This window comes from Rhinolophus sinicus, chromosome 15 (assembly GCF_057876585.1).
Source record: "Rhinolophus sinicus isolate RSI-liver-muscle chromosome 15, RSI-T2T, whole genome shotgun sequence".
Lineage (NCBI taxonomy): Eukaryota > Metazoa > Chordata > Mammalia > Chiroptera > Rhinolophidae > Rhinolophus > Rhinolophus sinicus.
The window spans coordinates 117676416-117697016 of NC_142515.1; the positions used below are offsets into that span (position 1 = coordinate 117676416).

Consider the following 20601-nt stretch of genomic DNA (forward strand, 5'->3'; position numbering starts at 1 on the left):
TTTCTAAAATATATTAAGAGAAAACTCTTGGTGATTTGAGAGGCAAATATTTTTTTTCCCAGTTTATCATTCTCCTTTAGAAGAATTTCCCGAGTAGTTAGGTTTTGTTTTGTTTTGTTTTTTGCCAACCAAATAATTTTTTTAATGAGTCAAATTCCTTTTTGTTTCTTCCTCTTTTAAATGCTGAAATTGAATAGAAAATTTTCAGATTTCTTTGGGCTTTCTAGGTATTAAATCCTCTACAAATAACAGTTTTACTTCCACCTTTCTATATTTTACACCTCAGATTTCTTTTTCCTGTCTAGCTTTGTTGACTAATAACTCCGGTAGAGCAACACCAGTCGAGGTGAGAACTGTGTGCCCTTATTTTGTTTGTACTCAGAGCAGAGACAGCAGAAGTGCCTCTAGCATTTTGACATTATTTATAATGCTGTCTCTGGGCTGTGTTTGTGTGTGTGTATGTGTGAGTGCATAAATAGTATGTCAGTTAGTCATGGTTATAAAATATTTAACTCTTACTTTATTGAGCTGTTCTGTTTTTTAAACATCCAAATGGCTGTTGAATTTTGTCAAACGAATATTCAGCATCTATAGAGATTAACATGTGCTTTTCCCTCTTAGATCAATTAATATGATGAATTATTTTAATAGAGTTCATAATCTTTCATTCCTATAATGCTGAGCCCTACTTTACCATGATGTATACTCCTTTAAGAGTTGCTGGGTTCTTTCTTCTAATAATTTTCTAAAGAGCTTTGCACTGAAACTTATAAATGAAACTGGGGATAGTTTTCTTGTAGAATTTTGACTATGCTTAGGTATCAATGCTATTATAACTTAATGAAAATAATTTGAAGCTTCTTTTTCTCTGGGAGTGTTCAAATCACACAGAAAGGATTTCTCCTTTTAAAAAAATCATTAGAGAGAATGTAACATATAAATGATACATGTTGTACTATCTAGGTAACAACTAATATCTATAGCAACATCTTTAAAAAGATACATGTAAAACTTAAAGTAACAAATAAGAACAAAATAATATTAACTAACAAATTGGTGAAGGAAAAGGAGATACTAAAAAGTTGATTAGTACCAATAAAGTCAAGAAAGGATAAAAAAGCTACATAAAAGATGGATTAAACAGAAAACAATAGTTGGATGGTATATACAAACACAACTATATCATTAATTATATTAAATGAAAATGGACTAAATATTCTATCTAAAAGGCTAAGATTGTTAGGTTGAATTGAAAAACAAAAACATAAAACACAACTACATGTTGTTTACAAGAGAATAACATAAGGACAAAGAGAGGCTGAAAGTAATTGGAAGGGAAAATATATATCCTGCAAACACTAAAAGAAATAAATTGGAATAGCTAACAGTGGAAAAAGCAGACTATAAGGCAAATAACCGTATTAGAAAGACAGGGCAGAATTCCATACCCATGAAAAAGCCCACCCGGGGGATATCACCATCCAAAATATAGCCTCCTAAAATCATAGCTTTAAATTTTAGAAAACATTAAACATTAAAAACAAATTTTAGAAAACATTAAACAACATTAACAGAAAATTAACAGAAATAGGGAAAGGAGAAATAGGCAAATTCACCACATTGTGGGTGGTTGTAAAATATCACTCTCAAAAGTTAATAGAACAATGGGAAATGCTACAGTAGGTCTGAAAAAGGCAGTTAATATACTTGACCTACTTGACATGCGTGATGCATTATTCCCAACAATGGCAAAATTCACTCTTTTTTCCAAGTACTACTGGAATATTTGCCAAAGTTGACCATATGTTGAGCCATAAAGCAAGTCATTATATAATTAAAAGGACTGAAATTATTCCATGTTTATTCTCTGGCAGAATCCTGGCTGTGAAATCTGTAACGTGAAAGGATAATTAGGGAATTCTCAATCACTTGAAAATTAAGCAAAACATTGCTGAATAACTCGTGAATCAGAGGAGAAATTCCAATGGAAATCAGACAATGAAGATGATGACATCATCATTAGACACAGAAGAGGTTTTTCACTAAGGAGGGTGATTCCAGGAAAGCAGGATGAAATGAAAACAGGGAAAAGCAGGAAAGGGGAGAAACCCACAGAAGAGAGGGCTGCAGGGCTGGCCATTTCTAAGTGTGCAGAGCTACCAAACTGTACCTTCAGCAGTCGCTCCCAGGCAGAGAAAGGGGCAAGAATTTGTTACTAATCCCTTATCACACTGATAATTGATGAGATAATTAACACAGCCTGTTAACGTGTCCACATTTCCATGTCAGGAGGGAAGCCCAGGCAGGAAACCCACCATGCGAGCAGGTACACGGCCCCTCCTGTCGGGACGCGCCTTGTCAAGGTCCTGATAAGAGATGTGGGTCCTTATGCACCCATTCTGAGCTACTCCAGCTTTGTCACTGGAAGCTGCCACCGAGATACACAGTCCCTTCTTCCAATGTATTTCCCTCCTTTTTGAAGGATGTGCTTTCTGAGGTTTGTCAGGGGGACAAAGAATCTTTATTTCTCACATCAAGGACTTCCTGTTCAAGCCTAGTTCCCACTCAGAACAGGGCTTTCTCCTTCTTGGAATATGTATGTGCTGATGATTGTTGGCATCTGCCATCACTGGGTCCCCTCCACACTCCCATTCCTCTCTGTCACTCCAGCAGGGCCTCCTGCACAGATTCTGCTGGCTTCAATTGCTTTTGCCCCCAGTGACACATGTACTGGATTTCAAGGCTTTTCATTGCCTCTGGGTTTTGCTATAGAAGTATTTTGTGGGTCTCCCCGAAATCTCATTCTGTATGATTTCCAAGAGGAGAATTACATTTGGCCCAAACTCCTGCCTTATTCCTCATGGAACCAGGAAAGATTGCTTTAAAACCGTTAAACATCATCATCAGAGAGGATACAATGTCACCAAGACTCTCAAAGAGATGACGTAGAAGCTGATTTGTACATATTTTCTGGAACATGTGTGGAACATTATTAAAATATTTATAACTTCAGGTATCTTAATTCCCCTCCTAGAAAATTTTCCTAACAAAATTATCAGAAATCTGGACAGAGATTTATTCAAAAATATATTTTCTGAAGTATTATCTTTAATAACCTCAAATTAATGAAACCATAATGGATTGCGGATACCTTTTAAACTGGAATATTATATACATGTTAAAAATAAATATTAAACATACATATTAAAAATAAAAATAATATTTACTTATGTAATGTCACAGGGAAATGTCACAGTTGCTGTGTTTTTTTTAAAAAGAAAAAAAAAATAGAATCTTTTTTATATCAAAACCATGTAGGAAAAAATAACCCTGGAAAGAATGATTTAATAAATTGCCTCTTTATAACTGTATTGCTGGCAATATTTTCCCCCCTTTACACTTTTCTATACTTTCCACTCTTACTATAATGAGCATATATTACTTTGATAATCAGAAGGATAAATAAAATTAAAAGTTTGAGATAAATCGAGTAAAAGATGGTGGCTGAAGGCTACACAATCCTGCAGATTGCAGCCCTAGCCAAAATAAAAGGGGAGGGGGTTTGTGTGAAAGCACGCACACATGAGATCTCTATTCAATGAGCCACATCCAAATTCAGCTTTATAAATACATTTATCATCAGAATATAAAAAAGAAAACAAAGATCATGATAAACACTATAAGAGTTTCAGTTAGCAGAAATGTCATCACGACCAAAATTTCTTCAGCACAAAGCCCAATATGCTTCCCAGTTGATTACCCAAAAATAAAAGCTACCTTCAAGGGAACATCCTACAGAAATAGTGCCTTTTCTGGTCCTTGTGACAGGAAACTTGGTGTGAACAGGAGGGACCATCTTAGACTTAATCGCCTGCTTTTACTACGCAAATTGAACAGATACCTGAGGTCTTCAATTCCACCCAGCCCATGTTCTTCTAAACCACCCCCCTTACATCAGACAGGAACTACTATCACTGACCTCCACAAGATAAAGACGTCAAAATGCCTGTATTTAAGTACTCCAAAGGAAGGCAGCACTAAAAATCTAGGAATCAAGAATTCAGAAAAATAGAAAGCACATGACACTTTTCTCATGACTATGAAACAAGTGAAGGGAGATTCCTGTTTAATTTCTTGTCTATGTCAAGTATGATTTCATTTAAAGAAAATTCCCCCATGTTATGCCCCAGAATTGATCATAATGGAATTTTTAAAAAATAATGATTATTCATTTTCACAAATTTCTCATAATAACAAGATAATTCAGAGCTATGCTGTTATTGTAAACATATCCCAAGATCTCTCTCAATATCCAAACTACCCTCTTTCTTCTTCTTTTACATCTCAATAGTAGCAACACCTAATGTGTTTACCCCTAGGGCTGTTAGTAAGTTTCTTGAGTTTGGGGAATTCTTAAAGAAAATTCTAGGAAACAGAGCAGTTTCAAGGAAGAATATGAAGAGGATAAGTTTTACTTTGTAGGTAATTATAGGAAAATAACTTGTACTTCATGCTTTTTCTTTCAATTTATATTTTTATTACTATTTACTGCTGCCAGAAATAATTGCGCAACACAGGAATTACCTTTTTCCTCTTAAGATTCTTGTAAAGACTTTCGGTTTTCATAAACCCCTTTATTTCCTTGCAGGATTCCTTCTGAAGGAGTTAAATATAACTTATAACTGAAAGTAAATATGAAATGTGTGTGCCCACTTAATCAAGAAAAAGCCAGTTCCTTGGGTTTCCATTTCTGTGGCTTTATTTTGTTTAGTTCTTGAGACTGAACTTGCTTTTACATTATTTGCAAATATTTTTCAAAAGTTTCAAGGAGTCTTTCAAAACAATCTAATTACGTTATTCTCTAATTCCTAACATTGGCAAAATCATTCAGAAATTGGATAGTTGGATTTACATTTATTTAATTTGAAGCACCCCCGTTTCCTTTAATAGGTTAATTTTAGAACTAGGTTAATCTCAAAAAGTGAGATAGAGAATTTCTGCATTTTATACACCGAGGGTTGGCAAACTATCACACACAGGCCAAACCTCACTTGCCACCTGTTTTTGTGAATAAAATTTTGTTGGAACAGAACTGCACCCACCCACATCTATGGCTGCTTTCCAGCAATAAAGCAGAGTTGAGGAGTTGTGACAGAGATCATTTGGCTCACAAAGCCTAAAATATTTACTACCTGGCTCTTTTCAGGAAGATAAATAAATAAATAAATAAATAAATACAACCTGCCTAACTCTGATGTGTGCAATGCTCTGTCCTTAGAAAATGCCATAAACATTCTGGGACAAATGACATTTTCTTTTTTAACCAAGCTGCTCATTAAAAAAAAAAAAATATATATATATATATATATATATATAATATTTATATATATTATATATATAAATTTTATATATATATATATTTTATATATATGTATATAACTTTACCCAGTTTGTCACACCTTCATTATTATTGATCACATTATTACATTAAAGGGCCTATACTGCCTGATATAATTCTTAAAACCTTACTTACATGACTTCTTGTAGGCTGGCTATCGGCTAACATTAACTTCTTTGCGTCCTGTGACATCACCAGCATGGCACGTGATGGGACATTGCTTCAAAGAGCCAGATGGCCATGTGCAGAAATGGATTCTGTTGGAATCAAACAGAGGGGTAAAAAGATTTAAAATTATGTATTGAATGATCCTCCCTTCCTCAGATTTATGGTTCTCTCCACACCTGAAAAGACAGGAAGACTCCTGTGGAAACAGTTTCAAAAGTCAATAGGATATTTTTTATTTGGGGAGGGTTATTAATCTTTCCTAAAATCTTCAGACCTCCCTATAATTTCACTCAAATCCATTTGGACTATTGCTACTTCATTTTGGGAGGCAAATAATTATACATCGTTTTAAATAAACTATTACGTTTCATGCAGTTCTCTAGCAAAATGTTTTTCCCATAAAACAGCACAAAGCAACCAAGGGGGGGAAAACTGAAAACAACTAACATATGCTGTTAGTGTTTTAATAGAAGAATAAAGAAAGTCCCATGTAAAAACCGAATGAGGTAATTAATTCTATAGAAACGGGGAAGATAAGGAACTTGGGAAGACTTCAGTGAGCAGGTAACATTTGAGCTAGCTTTGAAGAATGACTAGTGTTACTCTAGCAAAATAATGCTCCTTGCAGAGGCTCAGAATTCAAGAGGGTGAGGGAGGAATGGTGTTTTACTAGGATTTTGAATGTGGCTTTATTCTTGCCCCATTACTGGTGACTGGAACCCAGTGTTGGGCATAAGGTAGCATTAAGTTGGTCCACATTCTAAAAAGAGTTTCATACCTAAGTCCAGACACCTGCTCCAGGGCTAGCTCGGAGGTAGGCAAACCCATAGCATACCTATGACCTCCAAACCACCAACTCCACCCCGAGACCCCATCCCCATTCCATATACAGGAGACGAAAATACCAGGAAGAAAAAGGAAAGGCAATGATTGAAATCATCAGCCGGGGCATGATGGGAACTGCTATGGGGCTATACACAAGAGAGACTGTTATGGACTGAATTATGTCTCCTCACAATTCTTACATTGAAGCCCTACCCACCCAATGTGATGGTATTTGGAGACGGGGTGTTTGAGAGGTAATTAGGGTTGAATGAGGTCATCAGGGTGGATCCCTCATGACGACATTAGTGCCATTGTAAAGGAAGCCACAGAGAGCTTGCTTCCCTCCCTCTCTCTCTACCATGTGAGAACACAGTGAGGAGGCATCCACCTGTAAGTGAGGAAGAGAGTTCTCGCCAGAGAACTGAATTACTGGGCACCTTGATCTCGGATTTCCCAGCCTCCAAAAGTTCAAGTATGATATTTCGTTACGGCACCCTGAGCTGACTAACACAGACTGGCGTCTTATCCCGTGGCTGCACATCATATCAGTTTATGGGATTGTTGACTTGCTCTTAAATCTACCTGACAAAAGGAAAAAATAATGGAGAATAGCATCAAATGTTGTTTCCAGTGTTTGATCCAGAAAAGCTATGGATCAAGACTGGCCTTGCAAGCAGACTCAGATCATCGTACCTGTTGAGCTGTACTACCCAGTAGGGAGCTGAGGGGGTAGGAAGAGATTAGGCCTAATTACCCACAGAGGGCCAGTAGGGAGGCCACTATAAGTGTGTGGACTCCTAAGGGTCTTCTGAGGGACACACACATGTCCCTTAGGAGAGCCCAACTTTGGAACACTCCCACGCAGAAGGTATCAATGGTTAGTACGTGTTAGCCAGGAAAAGATGCCACAACCAACAGTGGATGGCCTAGTTAAGTCAGGAAACATCTGGCCTTTTTGCCCTGTGCCACCCTCTCAGTCCCTAACCTCCAGAAGTTAGAACCAGAAGAAGGAGGCTAGAAGGCATGAGAAAGTGGACCACATCCTCCCCCCTCCTGGTCTCACAGGTCTAACTTGAACTGGAGGAACATAAGGAGATGAGACTGGGAATTTAAATGGACTAGACAATTAAATAATTGGAAGGGACCAGAAAGTTATAGAATCAGACACTTCTGCAAATGGATAATTGTAAGTGGCTGAAGTTACTCACGTCAACAGTTCCTGTAATAGCAAAGAATGGAAATAACTGAAATGTTCATTAATAGGGGAACGATTAAATAAATTACCATACCATTAAAATAAAATGAAACTAGAAATTCACTTCCTCCGCTGAGCCAGCCACATTTCAAGGGCTCTAAAGCCACCTGTGGTTATGGGCTACCACATTGGACACAGAAGACAGACCATTTTCATCGCCACAAAAGCTTCTATTGGAGAGCACTGATCTAAGTACAGCACAGACTTTGGTTTCAGACAGATCTGGGTTTGAATTCTGACACAGCCACTTCGAAACATTAAGGTTTAGGGGAAGTTAATTAATCTCTCAGGGCCTCAGTTTCTTCATCTGCAGAATGGGGAAAATGTGAGTACCCTCCTCACTGAGTCACTTTGCGTTCAAGTGAGCTCATTCATGCAAACTGTGTAGCACAGGCCTTGACACACAGTGAACACTCACAAGTATCACCTCTCATTAGCGATCCTCAGCCCTAGGAAGGGAACACTTCCCCATGAACCAGTCATCTCATCCCTCACAATCAGGGTGTCCCACCCTCTCCTAGGACTGGCAAGAGGAGAGGTGGCCATCGACATCCACACTGTCTAGCTCAGTGTTACTGAAGTGTCGGTTTACAGTGAATAAAACCTGCGCTAATTCCTTCTTCAGGAAAGTCTTGGAATAAAAGGTCGGGTGAAATAAACGTGTGCCTTAGGAATGGATTGACTTACATTCTGATACAAGCTCTTTCTTGGGTCAAATACTGGGAACAAACATTTTTATACTTTGAATCACAAAGGTGTAGCAAGACATACCCTTTGATATAAGTTTAAAATGCTCACAAAGAAAAAGGTTGTCAAATTGCCATGAAAAGAACACAGTGCAGGACAGAAGAAGAGACAGCCAGGTCAGTCAAGGTCAAGGTCTTATGGCAGGTAAATTTGAGTTAAGTTTCAAAGAACATAAAAATCGTGATGGGGGAAGAGAGATAAGTGGAGAATAGTGACCAAGAAATAATACTAAGAGAATGGAAAGAGGGAAGTATTGTAACTTTGGCCCTTCAAGAAAAAAGAAATAGTTTCCTTTTATCCCTTGTTAACTTGGCTTTCAACAACAGAAAACTAGATAGGTCTGAATTTTGGGCTTTTTAGTCCTACTACGTACCCATCTTCATATAATAGGAATACTAAGTATACATAATTTTTCACTCTAAGAATATATATATGGAAAGCTATTTTGATGACTTGTGGGCCCTTCAAACATTTCCACTTAAAGATACATGAACCAAACAAATAAAAAGTTCTCAAGTATAGGTTTAAAGTTAATTTTCCTCTTTTGAATTCTTCTGGTATTTATATAAAAAGATCCACACAAAAAATTATTCTTCATCATAAAAATCAGCCAATCATTACCAAACAATTTTCCAGTACTGCCACTATAGCTAATTGTTTAACTATTAAAGTGTATGTTATGATTTATAACAGACATAATGGCACCAATCTCCATATGATTACACGGTGCTGCCACAGAAGACGTACCTCATCTGCTGTAGCAGGAGATGCTGGATGACAATTTATAATGACGCACATTTCTTATTACCTGCTGATAATAACCGATCAGTGCAAACGACAGCTTAATTATACAGCACATCCCCCGCTGCCAAATAACTGGATTCGAACATTTCTTCTATCACTTCTCGCCCATCCCTTACAGAAGCAAAGGATTACCAAAATCCTCAGAAACTACACTTACAATTGAGTTAAAAAGTCGAAGGCAAGGCTGATCTTTTATTAAACCCAGATGCACTTTAGACCACATAATCCCTTAGTTCACCATCTTCAGACAGTTTCACTACAGCTGGTTGTCCTTGTTTCAATGTTTTATGAATTCCTCCTGCCAAGGCCTCTGGAATCACCCATTCCAAATACTTGGCTTTTTAGGAAATGTATCAAGTGATTTACCCTGAACACTGGCTCTCAGAATCAACACAGTGGCCACAAATTTGCTGTAGAAGCCCCATAGGTCTTGTTTCTAAAGCATTGCTTGCTGGGCTACTTCCCACAACTAAACTAAACTTCTCAAGTCTATACAACAAAGCCACAGTGCTTATAACACTGCCAAGTGGCAGACGGCTCCTATTCATGTAGTTTATTTGGCAGCTGGCAGAGTGCTTGGACTCTTGCGTTCCAGAGCAGTCTGTGTGGCTGCGGACCTTCTTTCCTTTGGATGGGACAGCAGGACCTATCCATCTGTGATGCACTGCTGCTTCTTTTCTTCTCCCCCGGGGCTGTGGGTGATGACCTGGGACACAGCTAATAAAATGCCTGCCTCCAGATGAGGAGATGGATCAGTTTTAGTTCCTTCCTTCCTCTTTCACTGGTCTCAGGAAATATTCTTATCTAAATAGCAGTTTCCAAAACTATCAGAGTGACAATGACTAGATTATCATTCCTTTCTTCTTTCAAATCTTTGCTTTTCCTTTTTCTTTTTCATGTTCCTCAGCTTTTGTGCAAAGAAAATGGGTTTATATTGACATCATCAAACACCCAACCAGCTTCATTCGTTTTACAAGGCTACACATTTGTTATAGTCTTTAAGATTTTGACCCTGTCTCCTGGGTATACTTGTGAGGACTTTTTTTTTTTCTTTTTTTTTTTTGAAAGGGGCCTGGAGAGGTTTAGTGGGTAAAAGTGGGTGGCTGCTTCTTACACCAGAGCCACCCTTATAAGTAACTGAGACTTCACTATTAACTTAAATGACTAAATGACTAATAAGAAGATTCTTTGACAAATGTGGAACGGTAATAAAGGAAACTGCAAAGTCTTGTAGAATATATCATCTAGGTTAGAATACAACATAGGAAATGATCTCCATTCAGTTACAAAACAAAGCCTTCTAGGCAACTAACATTAAAGCCGTCACTATCATGTGCTGGGACCACAAACATTCATTTCTATAGACACAGAACTTCTGCCTTTGGACTTGTTGTGTAAACAATGGCGGAGGTGTTCACCGTCTTGTCTTACTAGACTCCACGCAGGCTACCATCGTTCCATCCTATTCACCATGAGCACGTTATAATTTCCAAAACCGTAGTTCATGGAATATTGCGATTGAAAGCTCTTTGATGAAACCAGGAGCCTCCCTAATCTTACCAAAACCATGGAGTGGACTGGAAGCCTTGAGACTTGGGCCCTGGTCCTGGTTCTGTCTTTACACAGCTATGTGACCTTAGCAAGGTGCTTCACATCTCTCAGCCCCAGTTTCTTTATCTTTAAAATAAGGAGGGTAGGTTGGACCATGTCTGAAGTCCCTTCCAGTGCCTAAGGACATCTATGAAGGTCACAGTTTGGTTATCAGCATATGATCGAATTCATCCAACTTGTGTGAAGCCTCAGAACCATGGGATGTGATACCCGAGGGAATTCCTCTAATCTAATCATCCTAATTTTCCAGAAGAGAACAAAAGTGCAGAGAAACTAAATGTGTTGTGCAATTTTACCCAGAGAGGTAAAATAGGGGTTGACCATGTGTCTTGGGTTCCCAGTTCAGTGAGGCAGGGAGCACCGGTCACGGGCCCTGCATTGTGCTGCTTCCCCATATTAGCTTCAGTTTCCAAAGAGGTCTCCTTATCCCCAAACTCTTGAGTTTACAATATGCTGGGGAAGGGGCCTTGCAACCCCATACGTATTGACAATAACTACAGGGCTGTGTTAGTAGATTTTAAATTGTTCTAATTTCATACCTAAGATCTAACTATCCTGCACCAGCACCACCCGCAAAATGCTGCTACAGTGCAATTTACTTCACTCCACTTATTTCCATTTAGCAACTTCCTGGGACAGAACAACTAACGTTAACATGCCACCCACAACTGCTCTGAAACAACTCTGTGTCATGCTAACTCACTGCAGCCTAGTTATCACCTTTCTATCTGGGAGAAATGGGAAGATGGAAGTTTCACAATCTCCTTCTCACTGCGGCTGAGTCATAACAGTCTTGCTTTTCCACTCAGATCTTTGGAATTTTTGCCCAACATGGCTTGATGATAATAACAGCAAATATCATCATATATTTACATAGCTACTGATTTTTGTATGAATCAGTTGGGCAGAGGGAAAGCAATTAATCTCAGGCAGTTCCCAGTTAGATGAAGAACCAGCGAGGGCAGCTGGCTCCCTCTTTGGAAATCCATCCTGTAAGGTCCAGAGAAATAAGGTGGGTTGTGGAATGCCAACTGATGCCCAATCTGTGACAATCCCAAGATAGAGAGAAGGGAATTGTATCTCAGTTTGGCGGCCCAAAGCTGGACGGAGTCCAGACCAGACGTGGAGGATGAGGTGGGGCAGGGGGAATGAGGTGGAGAAGGGGGTTTCTAGTTGTTGCATCCTGTTTCCTCCCCCATTTTCCCTGAAAGGTAGGACTGGGAGAAGCCTGCTTCACTGCACATTAACCTTGACTGGTATTTGCTGTCTGCACGTGGATTGCAGGGCACACAGAACCTGCAAAATTGACAACAGAATTGCATAAGGTCATACCTTAGAGGCAAGTAATTGCTCATGCCACCAGACAGAGGGGTACCTAGAGCAAGAGACTGAGAGGGATCCCTGAGGAACAAGGTATTGGAAGAGCAGAGAGTCATGGAATTGTTGAATCCAGAATGCAACAGTATAGGCTCTGCAACCTGCTCTTCTTTAGGAGAGCGTCTGGTCTGTTGTTAGCCTACCTGGATTGAAAACCATAGCCTAGCAGCCAACACTTTATAAACTGCAGAAGCTGAGAGTAATGTGCCTTGAATGAAGAAAGGTCCAGGCCACATGTCTGAAGTTTTAGAGGACCTTCACAAAAGAATGAGAACTACAATCTTGTTTACTGGAGTAGAGTCTAAAGATATAAACTAGATTTTTCAATGTGATATTTGGGGTTACTGAAAATTTTAAAGTGACAAAGTAATGTTGTTAGGAGTGTATATTTGTTCTGTTGAATTCTTAGAAGAGGTACTAATTAAATTGAATATTAAATTAAGTATACTGCTATTTTTATAAAATTTCTCTTTTTTTTGTTCTATTGAAGTGTTTCCCCCACCCCCACCCCCAAAATACTTAGTAAATAGAATTTAGAAAATGAAAGGATTTCTATTTGAAGGAATTTAGAGAATAGGGTGTGTGCCTTGTTTCTATTTCCTTTCATTTACTGAAGAATTTATTTTGCAGTTTATAAAATTATGCCTTCAATAATAAAGAACTGGCCCAAAATTTTAAACAGTCCTACTTCTTCTTTAGTTCTAAAAAGCTCATGCTAATCTAAAAGGCTCAGAAGCATCTCTTAATCATGAATGGAAGGATTCTATCTACAGCCTCGCCCAAATTAGGCCCTCAGGAAATTGTTTCTGAATACGCTGGGAGTAGTTTTCCAAAAGTTATGTGGTTACTGATGATGTACTTCCAGTCAAATTCCTCATCTCAGAACTTTGTATGACGTGACCCCCTCTGCAATATGTGACAGTTACTGATGACAAAAAGGGCAATATTAAAGGCCCACTGTGTGCTGTGCAAGGTGCTAGGCACACAAGGACACAGTGTTTCCCAAGCTGCAGCCCTCCCAACCCCAACCCCTCCATCACAACTCTTGTCATCCTTTACACCACATTTATCATTTACCCGAGAGAGGCAATGTAAACACAAGTCAATACAGTAAAATACTGCAGATACTATTTAAAAGTCTCTATCAGGGAAAGACAGCAAAAAAGGATGTGGTCAGTATTTCCAGAGGGCCACAGAGGGGGTGAGGTTGGGGTTTTGCCAGGAGAACTTTCTGAGGAAGTGATTCTTAAAGAGGGCTATGTTAAAAAAAATAAAATAAAAATGAGCGAATAGATACAGAGAACATATTGGTCGTTGCCATAGGGAGGAGGTAGAGGTGGGTGAAATGGGTGAAGGGGTTCAAAGGTACAAACTTCCAATTATAAAATAAATAAGTCATGGGGATATAATACACAGCATGGTGACAATATGATTTACAATAATACTGTATTGTGTATTTGAAAGTTGGTTAAGACAGTAAACCTTAAACGTTCTCACTACAAGAAAAACAATTTAGTAACCATGTGTGGTGATGAATACTAACTAAACTTATTGCAGTGATCATTTTGCCATTTATACACACAGTGAGTCATTATGTTGTATCTGAAACTGATATAATATTTGGTATCAGTTATACTGAAATTGAAAAACAAGAAAAGATGGATATGTAAGAATAGGAATATATGGAAGATATAAAAATCCATCATGAGAGTAGCTGGGTATGACAGGCAAGCAGGAGCTGGAAGGTGTAAAAAGTCTAACATCCTCTTTTGAAGACATGGAAACAGGCCACCCTTTGCTTGAAGATATTCCCTGAACATGCCTTCTTTCACGGAGCCCAGCTCAGTAACCAAACAGTCTCTCTGGTCTTCTTATGTGACCCCAAACCTTTATAAATGCATTTACCTCCTGGGAAAATATTCGGACAGCTGTTTCAATCAATAATTCTTTACTATTAACTCACAAACCAAAATCTCTTGTACAAAGAGCTGACCCAAGCTTCAGTTCAGTATGTCTAATGAAGTACAGGACATATTCAGCTGTATGTTCCAATTTTATCTCAATCTTGATCTTTGCAAAATCAAGTTCATCCATTTTCCTGCACAGCCCCCAATCTTAGCTGTAACCCATATCTGTTCCTGAAGCTTATTTTTCCTGCCTCCCAAGATTAAAATCTCGAAGTCATCTGGGCTCTTCCTGCACTTTACCCCTCCCACAGAATCAGTGAAGCACTTAGGAAAGTGTTTGGCGCATACTAAGCACGCGAAATTATTTCTTGCTAAGGGAAATAAGTAAATTCAATGAATAAATAAAAGTATAAATGAATTAAATCTTCCTTGAAATAGCCCTTCTTTCTATTCCCCATTACTTTTAACATACCCTCCTCTGTAACATCCACTCCGTAAATATTTATTAGAGATTACCATATGCCAGGTGCTAACCGATGATGGGAATAAAGCAATGAACAAAATAACATGCTCTCCTCTAGCTCATGTTCCAATAGAGAGAAGCAGGAATCAATAAACAAACAATGAAATAAAACATACATTGGTCCATAGTCCCTTATTTGAAAATTTTAAATCAAAAAGTCTCTAAAAACTGAAAAGTTTTTGCTTAATTAATTGGTTAACCTTACATAAGACTATTTATTTCACTTCTGGGGAGGTATGTAAATCAGCTTGGTTGTTACATGGTTATATCACTACATTAGGCTTCTCTGTTAAGGCTGCCATAACAGAATACCACAGGCTGAGGGGCTTAAACAACACAAACTTATTTTCTCACATTTCTGGAGGCCAGAAGTCCAAGATCAAGGTGATGGAAGGGTTGGTTTCTGGTGAGTTCTCTCTTCTTGGCTTACAGATGACCACCCTCTCAGTATGTCTGTACATAGCCTTTCCTCAGTGCATGCCTAATTTTGGTATCTCTTGGTCTTCTAATAAGGACAACGGACTTATCAGATTAGAGACCCACCCATATAGCCTCCTTTAACCTTAATTACCTCCTGAAAGCTCTTTCTTCACAATCCCACTAGGGGTCAGGCCTTCAACATATGCATGTGGGGGTGGGGGGAGAACACAATTAAGTCCATGACAATTACCTTCCAAAAATCTGAATTCCAAGCACATCTGACTGGATAGGGTACTTACTATAAAACTGGTAGTATGTCAGACAGTTCTAGGTGCAGGGAGAAGAGTTTAAGCAGAGTGCTGGTGGGTGCACAATTTGAAGTGTAGGGAAAGCTTCTCTGCAAAGCGGATATTTGAGCCAAGCCCTAAAGCAGTAAGGGAGTGGGTCATATCTGAGAAAACAGCATTCTAAGCAGGGGAAATGGCAAGTTCAAAGACCCTTAGATAAGAACATAGCAGGATGGTTGATGAACAGAAAGGTGGTCAACGTGACTGAACTGGTGAGCTAAGGGAAAAGTAGCAGATGAGTTAATAGAGGTACAAATCACTTAGGGCCTCACCATTGTAATGCAATTTGGCTTTTAATGAAATGCAATGAGAAGGCAGTGGTGTTTTGAACAGAGGAGTCGCATGATCTAATTACTGTTCTAACAGGATCATAATGTATGGCAGGTCTCCAAAAGATAGCGACCTTCCATCAACACCTTCCTTCCATAAACAAGTATGACACACTGCCCATCGAAAGGTGGGGTCAATGTCCTCCCCTCTGGAATCTGGGACCGTCTTCTGACTTGCTTTTCCCAGTAGAATAAGACAAATGAGACTGTCTGGGAATTCCATATCCAGGCCTTAAGAGCATTAGAAGCTTCCACTCTCTCTTTTATAGAAGCTGGTTACCAAGTAAGGAGTCTGGCAACGGTGAGACCATCACACTGTGCGAAAGCCTGACCTAGGCTTGTGGAAAGGCCAAGTGAAGAAGAAAGAAGGAATGCAGCCAACAGCCAGAACTGTGGCCCATATACTATATTATTACCCAATGTCTTGAGTCATCTCAGTCATTGAACTTTGGAGTCATACCAGCTGAGACCACAGACAATGAAGTGGGGACAAGTCATGACACTGATTTCTGTCCGAATTTCTAAACTTGGAACCTTGGATAAATAAAATGATTCTTATTTTACACTGGTACATTTTAGGGAAGTTTATTACATAGCCATTAATAACTGATATTGAAATTGATAGGAGACCAGGCGGGAGGGAGAGACCTGAAGAATGACCAGGATATTGTTAGTGAAGGCACTGAGGACATTATATTGGGGGCTCGGGAGAGGAGAACTTGTGTTCTGCAGGAGCAAGATTTGGGGAGCACTGCTGCCGGCAATAATATGGAAAAAAAGAAAATGTATCTAATAAATGTGGGGACTTGGCTAAGAAGATTTCTAAATTGGCGTCATTTAATTGCCTTGGATTAATCACAGGAAGAGAAAGATGAACTGAAGTGTTCGAGCAGAATTTCTCAGGGCAAAGATCAAATGCAGAGTCTTTTAGTACCATATGCTCTCAGGTGAAAGATCAAACCAAGCGTGTGACTGGAAGATCCCTCAAGAAAGTCCTGGGAAAGACTTAACATAACACCTCATAGATTCAGTCAGCAAGACAAAAGTGCTTCTGAAAACCCCAAGGGCTTTTCCTACAGTATTCTGACTTGTAGCCAAAGTAAAGAGGAGCCTGTCACATGAGTTTTGCGGGTATGTCTTTTTCTAAGGGACTGAGCCTCGATAAAATGTAGACGCCCCCAAGGTTGATAAGAAACTTGTACTAGAAAAAGTACCACTCGTTAAACAAAGCAGAGAACACAAAAGTCTCTAACTCTCTAGGAGCAAGAAGCAGCCTTCTCAACTGCTAACAAGAGCTATGTCTCATAGTAAAAGAAGAAAGAATCAGAGGAGGAGCCCATAACTTTCCAGCCAGCTCCACTGAGGTGCCAGACATATGAATGAAGAAACCTTCTTGGATCGTTCATTCCCAGCAGCCTCAGGGGAACCGGCCAGCTGAAAGCAGTCCAGGTGGCAGAATCACGAGAAGTAAAACAGTATTGGTTTTTGTTGTTTTTGTTGTTGTTTGAACCACTGGGTTCTGGAGTGCTGTCTTATTTTGTTTTGTGGGTTGGTTTGTTTTTTTTAATGCCGGCAGGGCAGGTGACTGAAAACAGGTAACTGAAACATTCTGGCTGCCGTGTTGTGTTGAGAAGGGGCACGGGGTGCAGTGTAGCAGCAGGGAGACCAACTCTTGCAATAATACCATGAGACATGGTAGTGGCTTGGACCCAGGCAACAGCAGTGAACGTGGTAAGAAGGCCAGATGTGGGATGTAGTTTGAAGGCACAGCTACATGAGTTAGTGGCAGATTAATGTGAAGTGTGAGAAAAAGAGAAGTAAAGAACAACTCCACGATCGATTGATTATCTGTGCAATGAAAAGAATGGAACTGCCATCAAGTGAAATAAGGAAGTCAGTGGAAGAACCAGTTCGGGGGGTTAAGTCAGGAATCCAATAAGGACTAGACATTCACCCAGGGAAGTTGTAAAGATTGTTTCTGGAGTTCAGAGAGAGGTCATGATAGGAGACATAAATTTAGGAATCATTTGTCTACAAAGGCATTAAAAGCCAAGAGACTGAATGACGTCACTAAGGGAGTGAGAAGAGGCAGAGAAAAGGCCTAAGGACTGGACCCTCGAACTCCTACATAAAAGGTTAGGGAAATAAAGAACCAGGAAAGGAGACAAATAGGTGCTGGTGAGGTAAAAGGAAATGAGGAGAGGTGGGCAGTCTGCAAGTTCAATCAAGAACTCTCAGGTCTGGCACACAGGAGAATGAAGCGCTACCCACTGCATTTAACGTGGGGGTTCTTGGTACCTCTAACAAGTACATTTTTAGCGGAACAGTGGGGATGACAGCCTGACTAGTTCAAGAGAGAATGAAAAGAGAGAAATTGGAGACAGGGAACAGAGTTGACTTGGAAAGTTTCCATAAAACAGGGTCGGAAAAACCAGGTGGTGGCTGGAGAGAAACATGAGGTCAAGAGAGTTGGCTTTTATTTTTTTTAATGGGAAAAATTATAGCATGGCTGCATAGTGATGGGAGAGACACACAGAGAGAGAGAATGACTAGAGGTTATGCTCTTGAGCAAGGATTAGGAATGAGACTACCTACCTGAGAGACTGCCCGGAATTTAGGGCTAATTTCCTTATCTCCAATTTGTTTTTTCCTTCAATAAATCCTACCCCAGACTAATTTTCTTAAACTACTGCTTTTATTGTAGTATTCTAAAATAGTTTTTGCTATCTAACTTATATTTTCTACCTGTTTTACATTGCTTTGCGTAGCTGTCAAGCTGTTGTATCACCTGATGGACTCCTGTTGAAGTCAACACAGGTCAACAACAGGACATATTGTCTCACCTTTACTCAAAACATAACTGTAGAGACAAACACATAATAAAATGGACTTACAGAGATAAATAAATTCATATCAGGGAGAAAATTATGCTGCCTGCGCAGTAGAAGGGGGGAGCGGTTATGGAAGGTGGGCATTTGAAGCAGGATGCAGCGTGCATTGAGCACAGAGGAAGGGTGTCTGGAGCTGAGGCTGGAAGAGACCAGGCTACAAAGGCTGTCCAGGCCCCCAAGCCCGGTGGAACTGATGTCTCCTCAAGCTGGAAGCCTCTACAGCAGCCGGACTCTGTTCTTGACTGGTCCCCCCCACCCCCAACACTTCATTTTAAGCATAAGGAGTCAGGGGAATCCAGAAACCAAGGGAAGTGAGTGGGTGATAAGGCCCAACTAGATCAGAGATCTTCAAAGTGAAGGCATCCCTGGGGAGGCCCAGGACTTTCAAGGTCTGTATGGGCACGGAGAATTCTAAAGAAACAATTTCCAGATCCACTATTTTTATAGGAACCCCTTTTTATGAGTGATATGTCTGAAATGTGCCTGAGGAAAGCAGATTTCTAGTAAGTTCTCCTTTCCCTCTTCCCCTTTCATAATTACCCTTCTTCCATCTTACAGGGAAAGGAAAAAAAAAAAAGGCGTATTTCTCCCCATCCAGAATCTTACACTGTGCCTTCCCTCTATGGGGTGCCAAATAAAGGGGTAATTTGAAAAACTGATATTAGAAATACCTTCTTTAATGAAAGCATTGATACCAACAGTACCCACACATCTATGACATACATTTCCAATGTAGGTTAGTTTTATGCCTAATAATGACTTATCGAAAGTTAATGAGTTATTTTGGTTAATTGCATACTCCTTTAAAGTAACATAAACAATAGTTTTTAATAATAAAGTATTTAAAAAATTAAAGTTAAATTTATGTACTTATTTTTGTTGCTGAGGAGTAAGGAGAGCGAAGAAATTGGAAAAGTATATTGTAAAATTGCTAACTGTAAGATGTTCAATTAGAGAATAATTATTTGAAAATTTTAGAGGTCAGGTGCTAACAGTGTGCAAGGGATACTTTGTTTCTCCAATGTCTACCTGCCCAGTGAGGAGAATGATATGATACAAGGGATCACTGAATGTGTCACTGGTTCCTCTCATGTCACTGTCATAAGTACAGCTTCCCCTTCCCACCAGCTTTACAACCATTATCGTCTCCTCTCCTAGGATCATTTTCACTTTCAATTCCTTTATCTGACAAAATACTTTCTGTCATTCTCCTGATCGTCTCTGCATCCTGTCAGCACTTGGAGGAACCTGAACATGTGGAGAAGAAACAACTATGTCTCATTAGAACATCATCAGCTAGTAGGCATTCAGAGTTTTTGTCCATTTCTATGTGGTCTGTACAGTCTTCTGCCCTTCTGAAAATTATGATAAGACACTGGTAGATGCGAAGTGGTATAAAAGACTGGAAAATATATTCATACAAATACCCTGCCTCCCGATACAAAATGTATACAAATTATATTGTCGAATTAAACTGATATCAAAAAGCCTCTTATTTCCTATTTCTGATTCCAGCACTGAATAACTTTTTTTTTGTAAAAGGATACCATTCCTTGACATAAAGCAAAATAATCAATAGCAATAAATCTAATAGTTATAGAGTTATAATAGTTAATTAGTAAAATTCACCATTAAATAGTAGAGAACACATTCCAGTACCAGTTAAAATCCCAAATGTTCTCTCAACTCTCTTACGGCATTTTTCCATCCAATCCATCAAATGGGGTAGCAGCAAGCAATTAAACAACGTTCACTCTCAACAGCCTCATGCAGTTGTCTGTAATCGCTGGGTAAATAAATAAACCCAAGAGTCAATATTAAGCCAAAAAAAAAGCTGGCTTCTTGCCAACCTTCATGCCATAAAGCCTTCTGAAAGGAGACTTCCCAAATAGTTTTTAGGTTGGTGCAAAAGTAATTGTGGTTTTTGCAAGTATTTTTAACCTTTTAAACCATAATTACTTTTGCACCAACGTGATACTACACCACCTCAGCTGTGATA

At 39.2% G+C, this 20601-nt stretch overlaps 1 protein-coding gene across 7 annotated transcripts in view; it reads right to left on the minus strand.

Annotated features, from left to right (window-relative positions):
- Nucleotides 1-20601, minus strand: part of IL15 (interleukin 15) — a 78713-nt gene that overhangs the window by 35642 nt on the left and 22470 nt on the right. For 6 of the 7 annotated variants that reach the window (XM_088792595.1, XM_019730787.3, XM_019730786.3 and 3 more), the window contains exon 2: nucleotides 5534-5655. In XM_088792595.1, coding sequence (XP_088648721.1) covers nucleotides 5534-5599 — 66 coding nt within the window. In that variant the 5' untranslated portion in view covers nucleotides 5600-5655. Of the gene's footprint in view, nucleotides 1-5533; nucleotides 5658-20601 lie in introns of those variants that run through there. The other variant, XM_019730790.3, reaches the window with a different exon arrangement.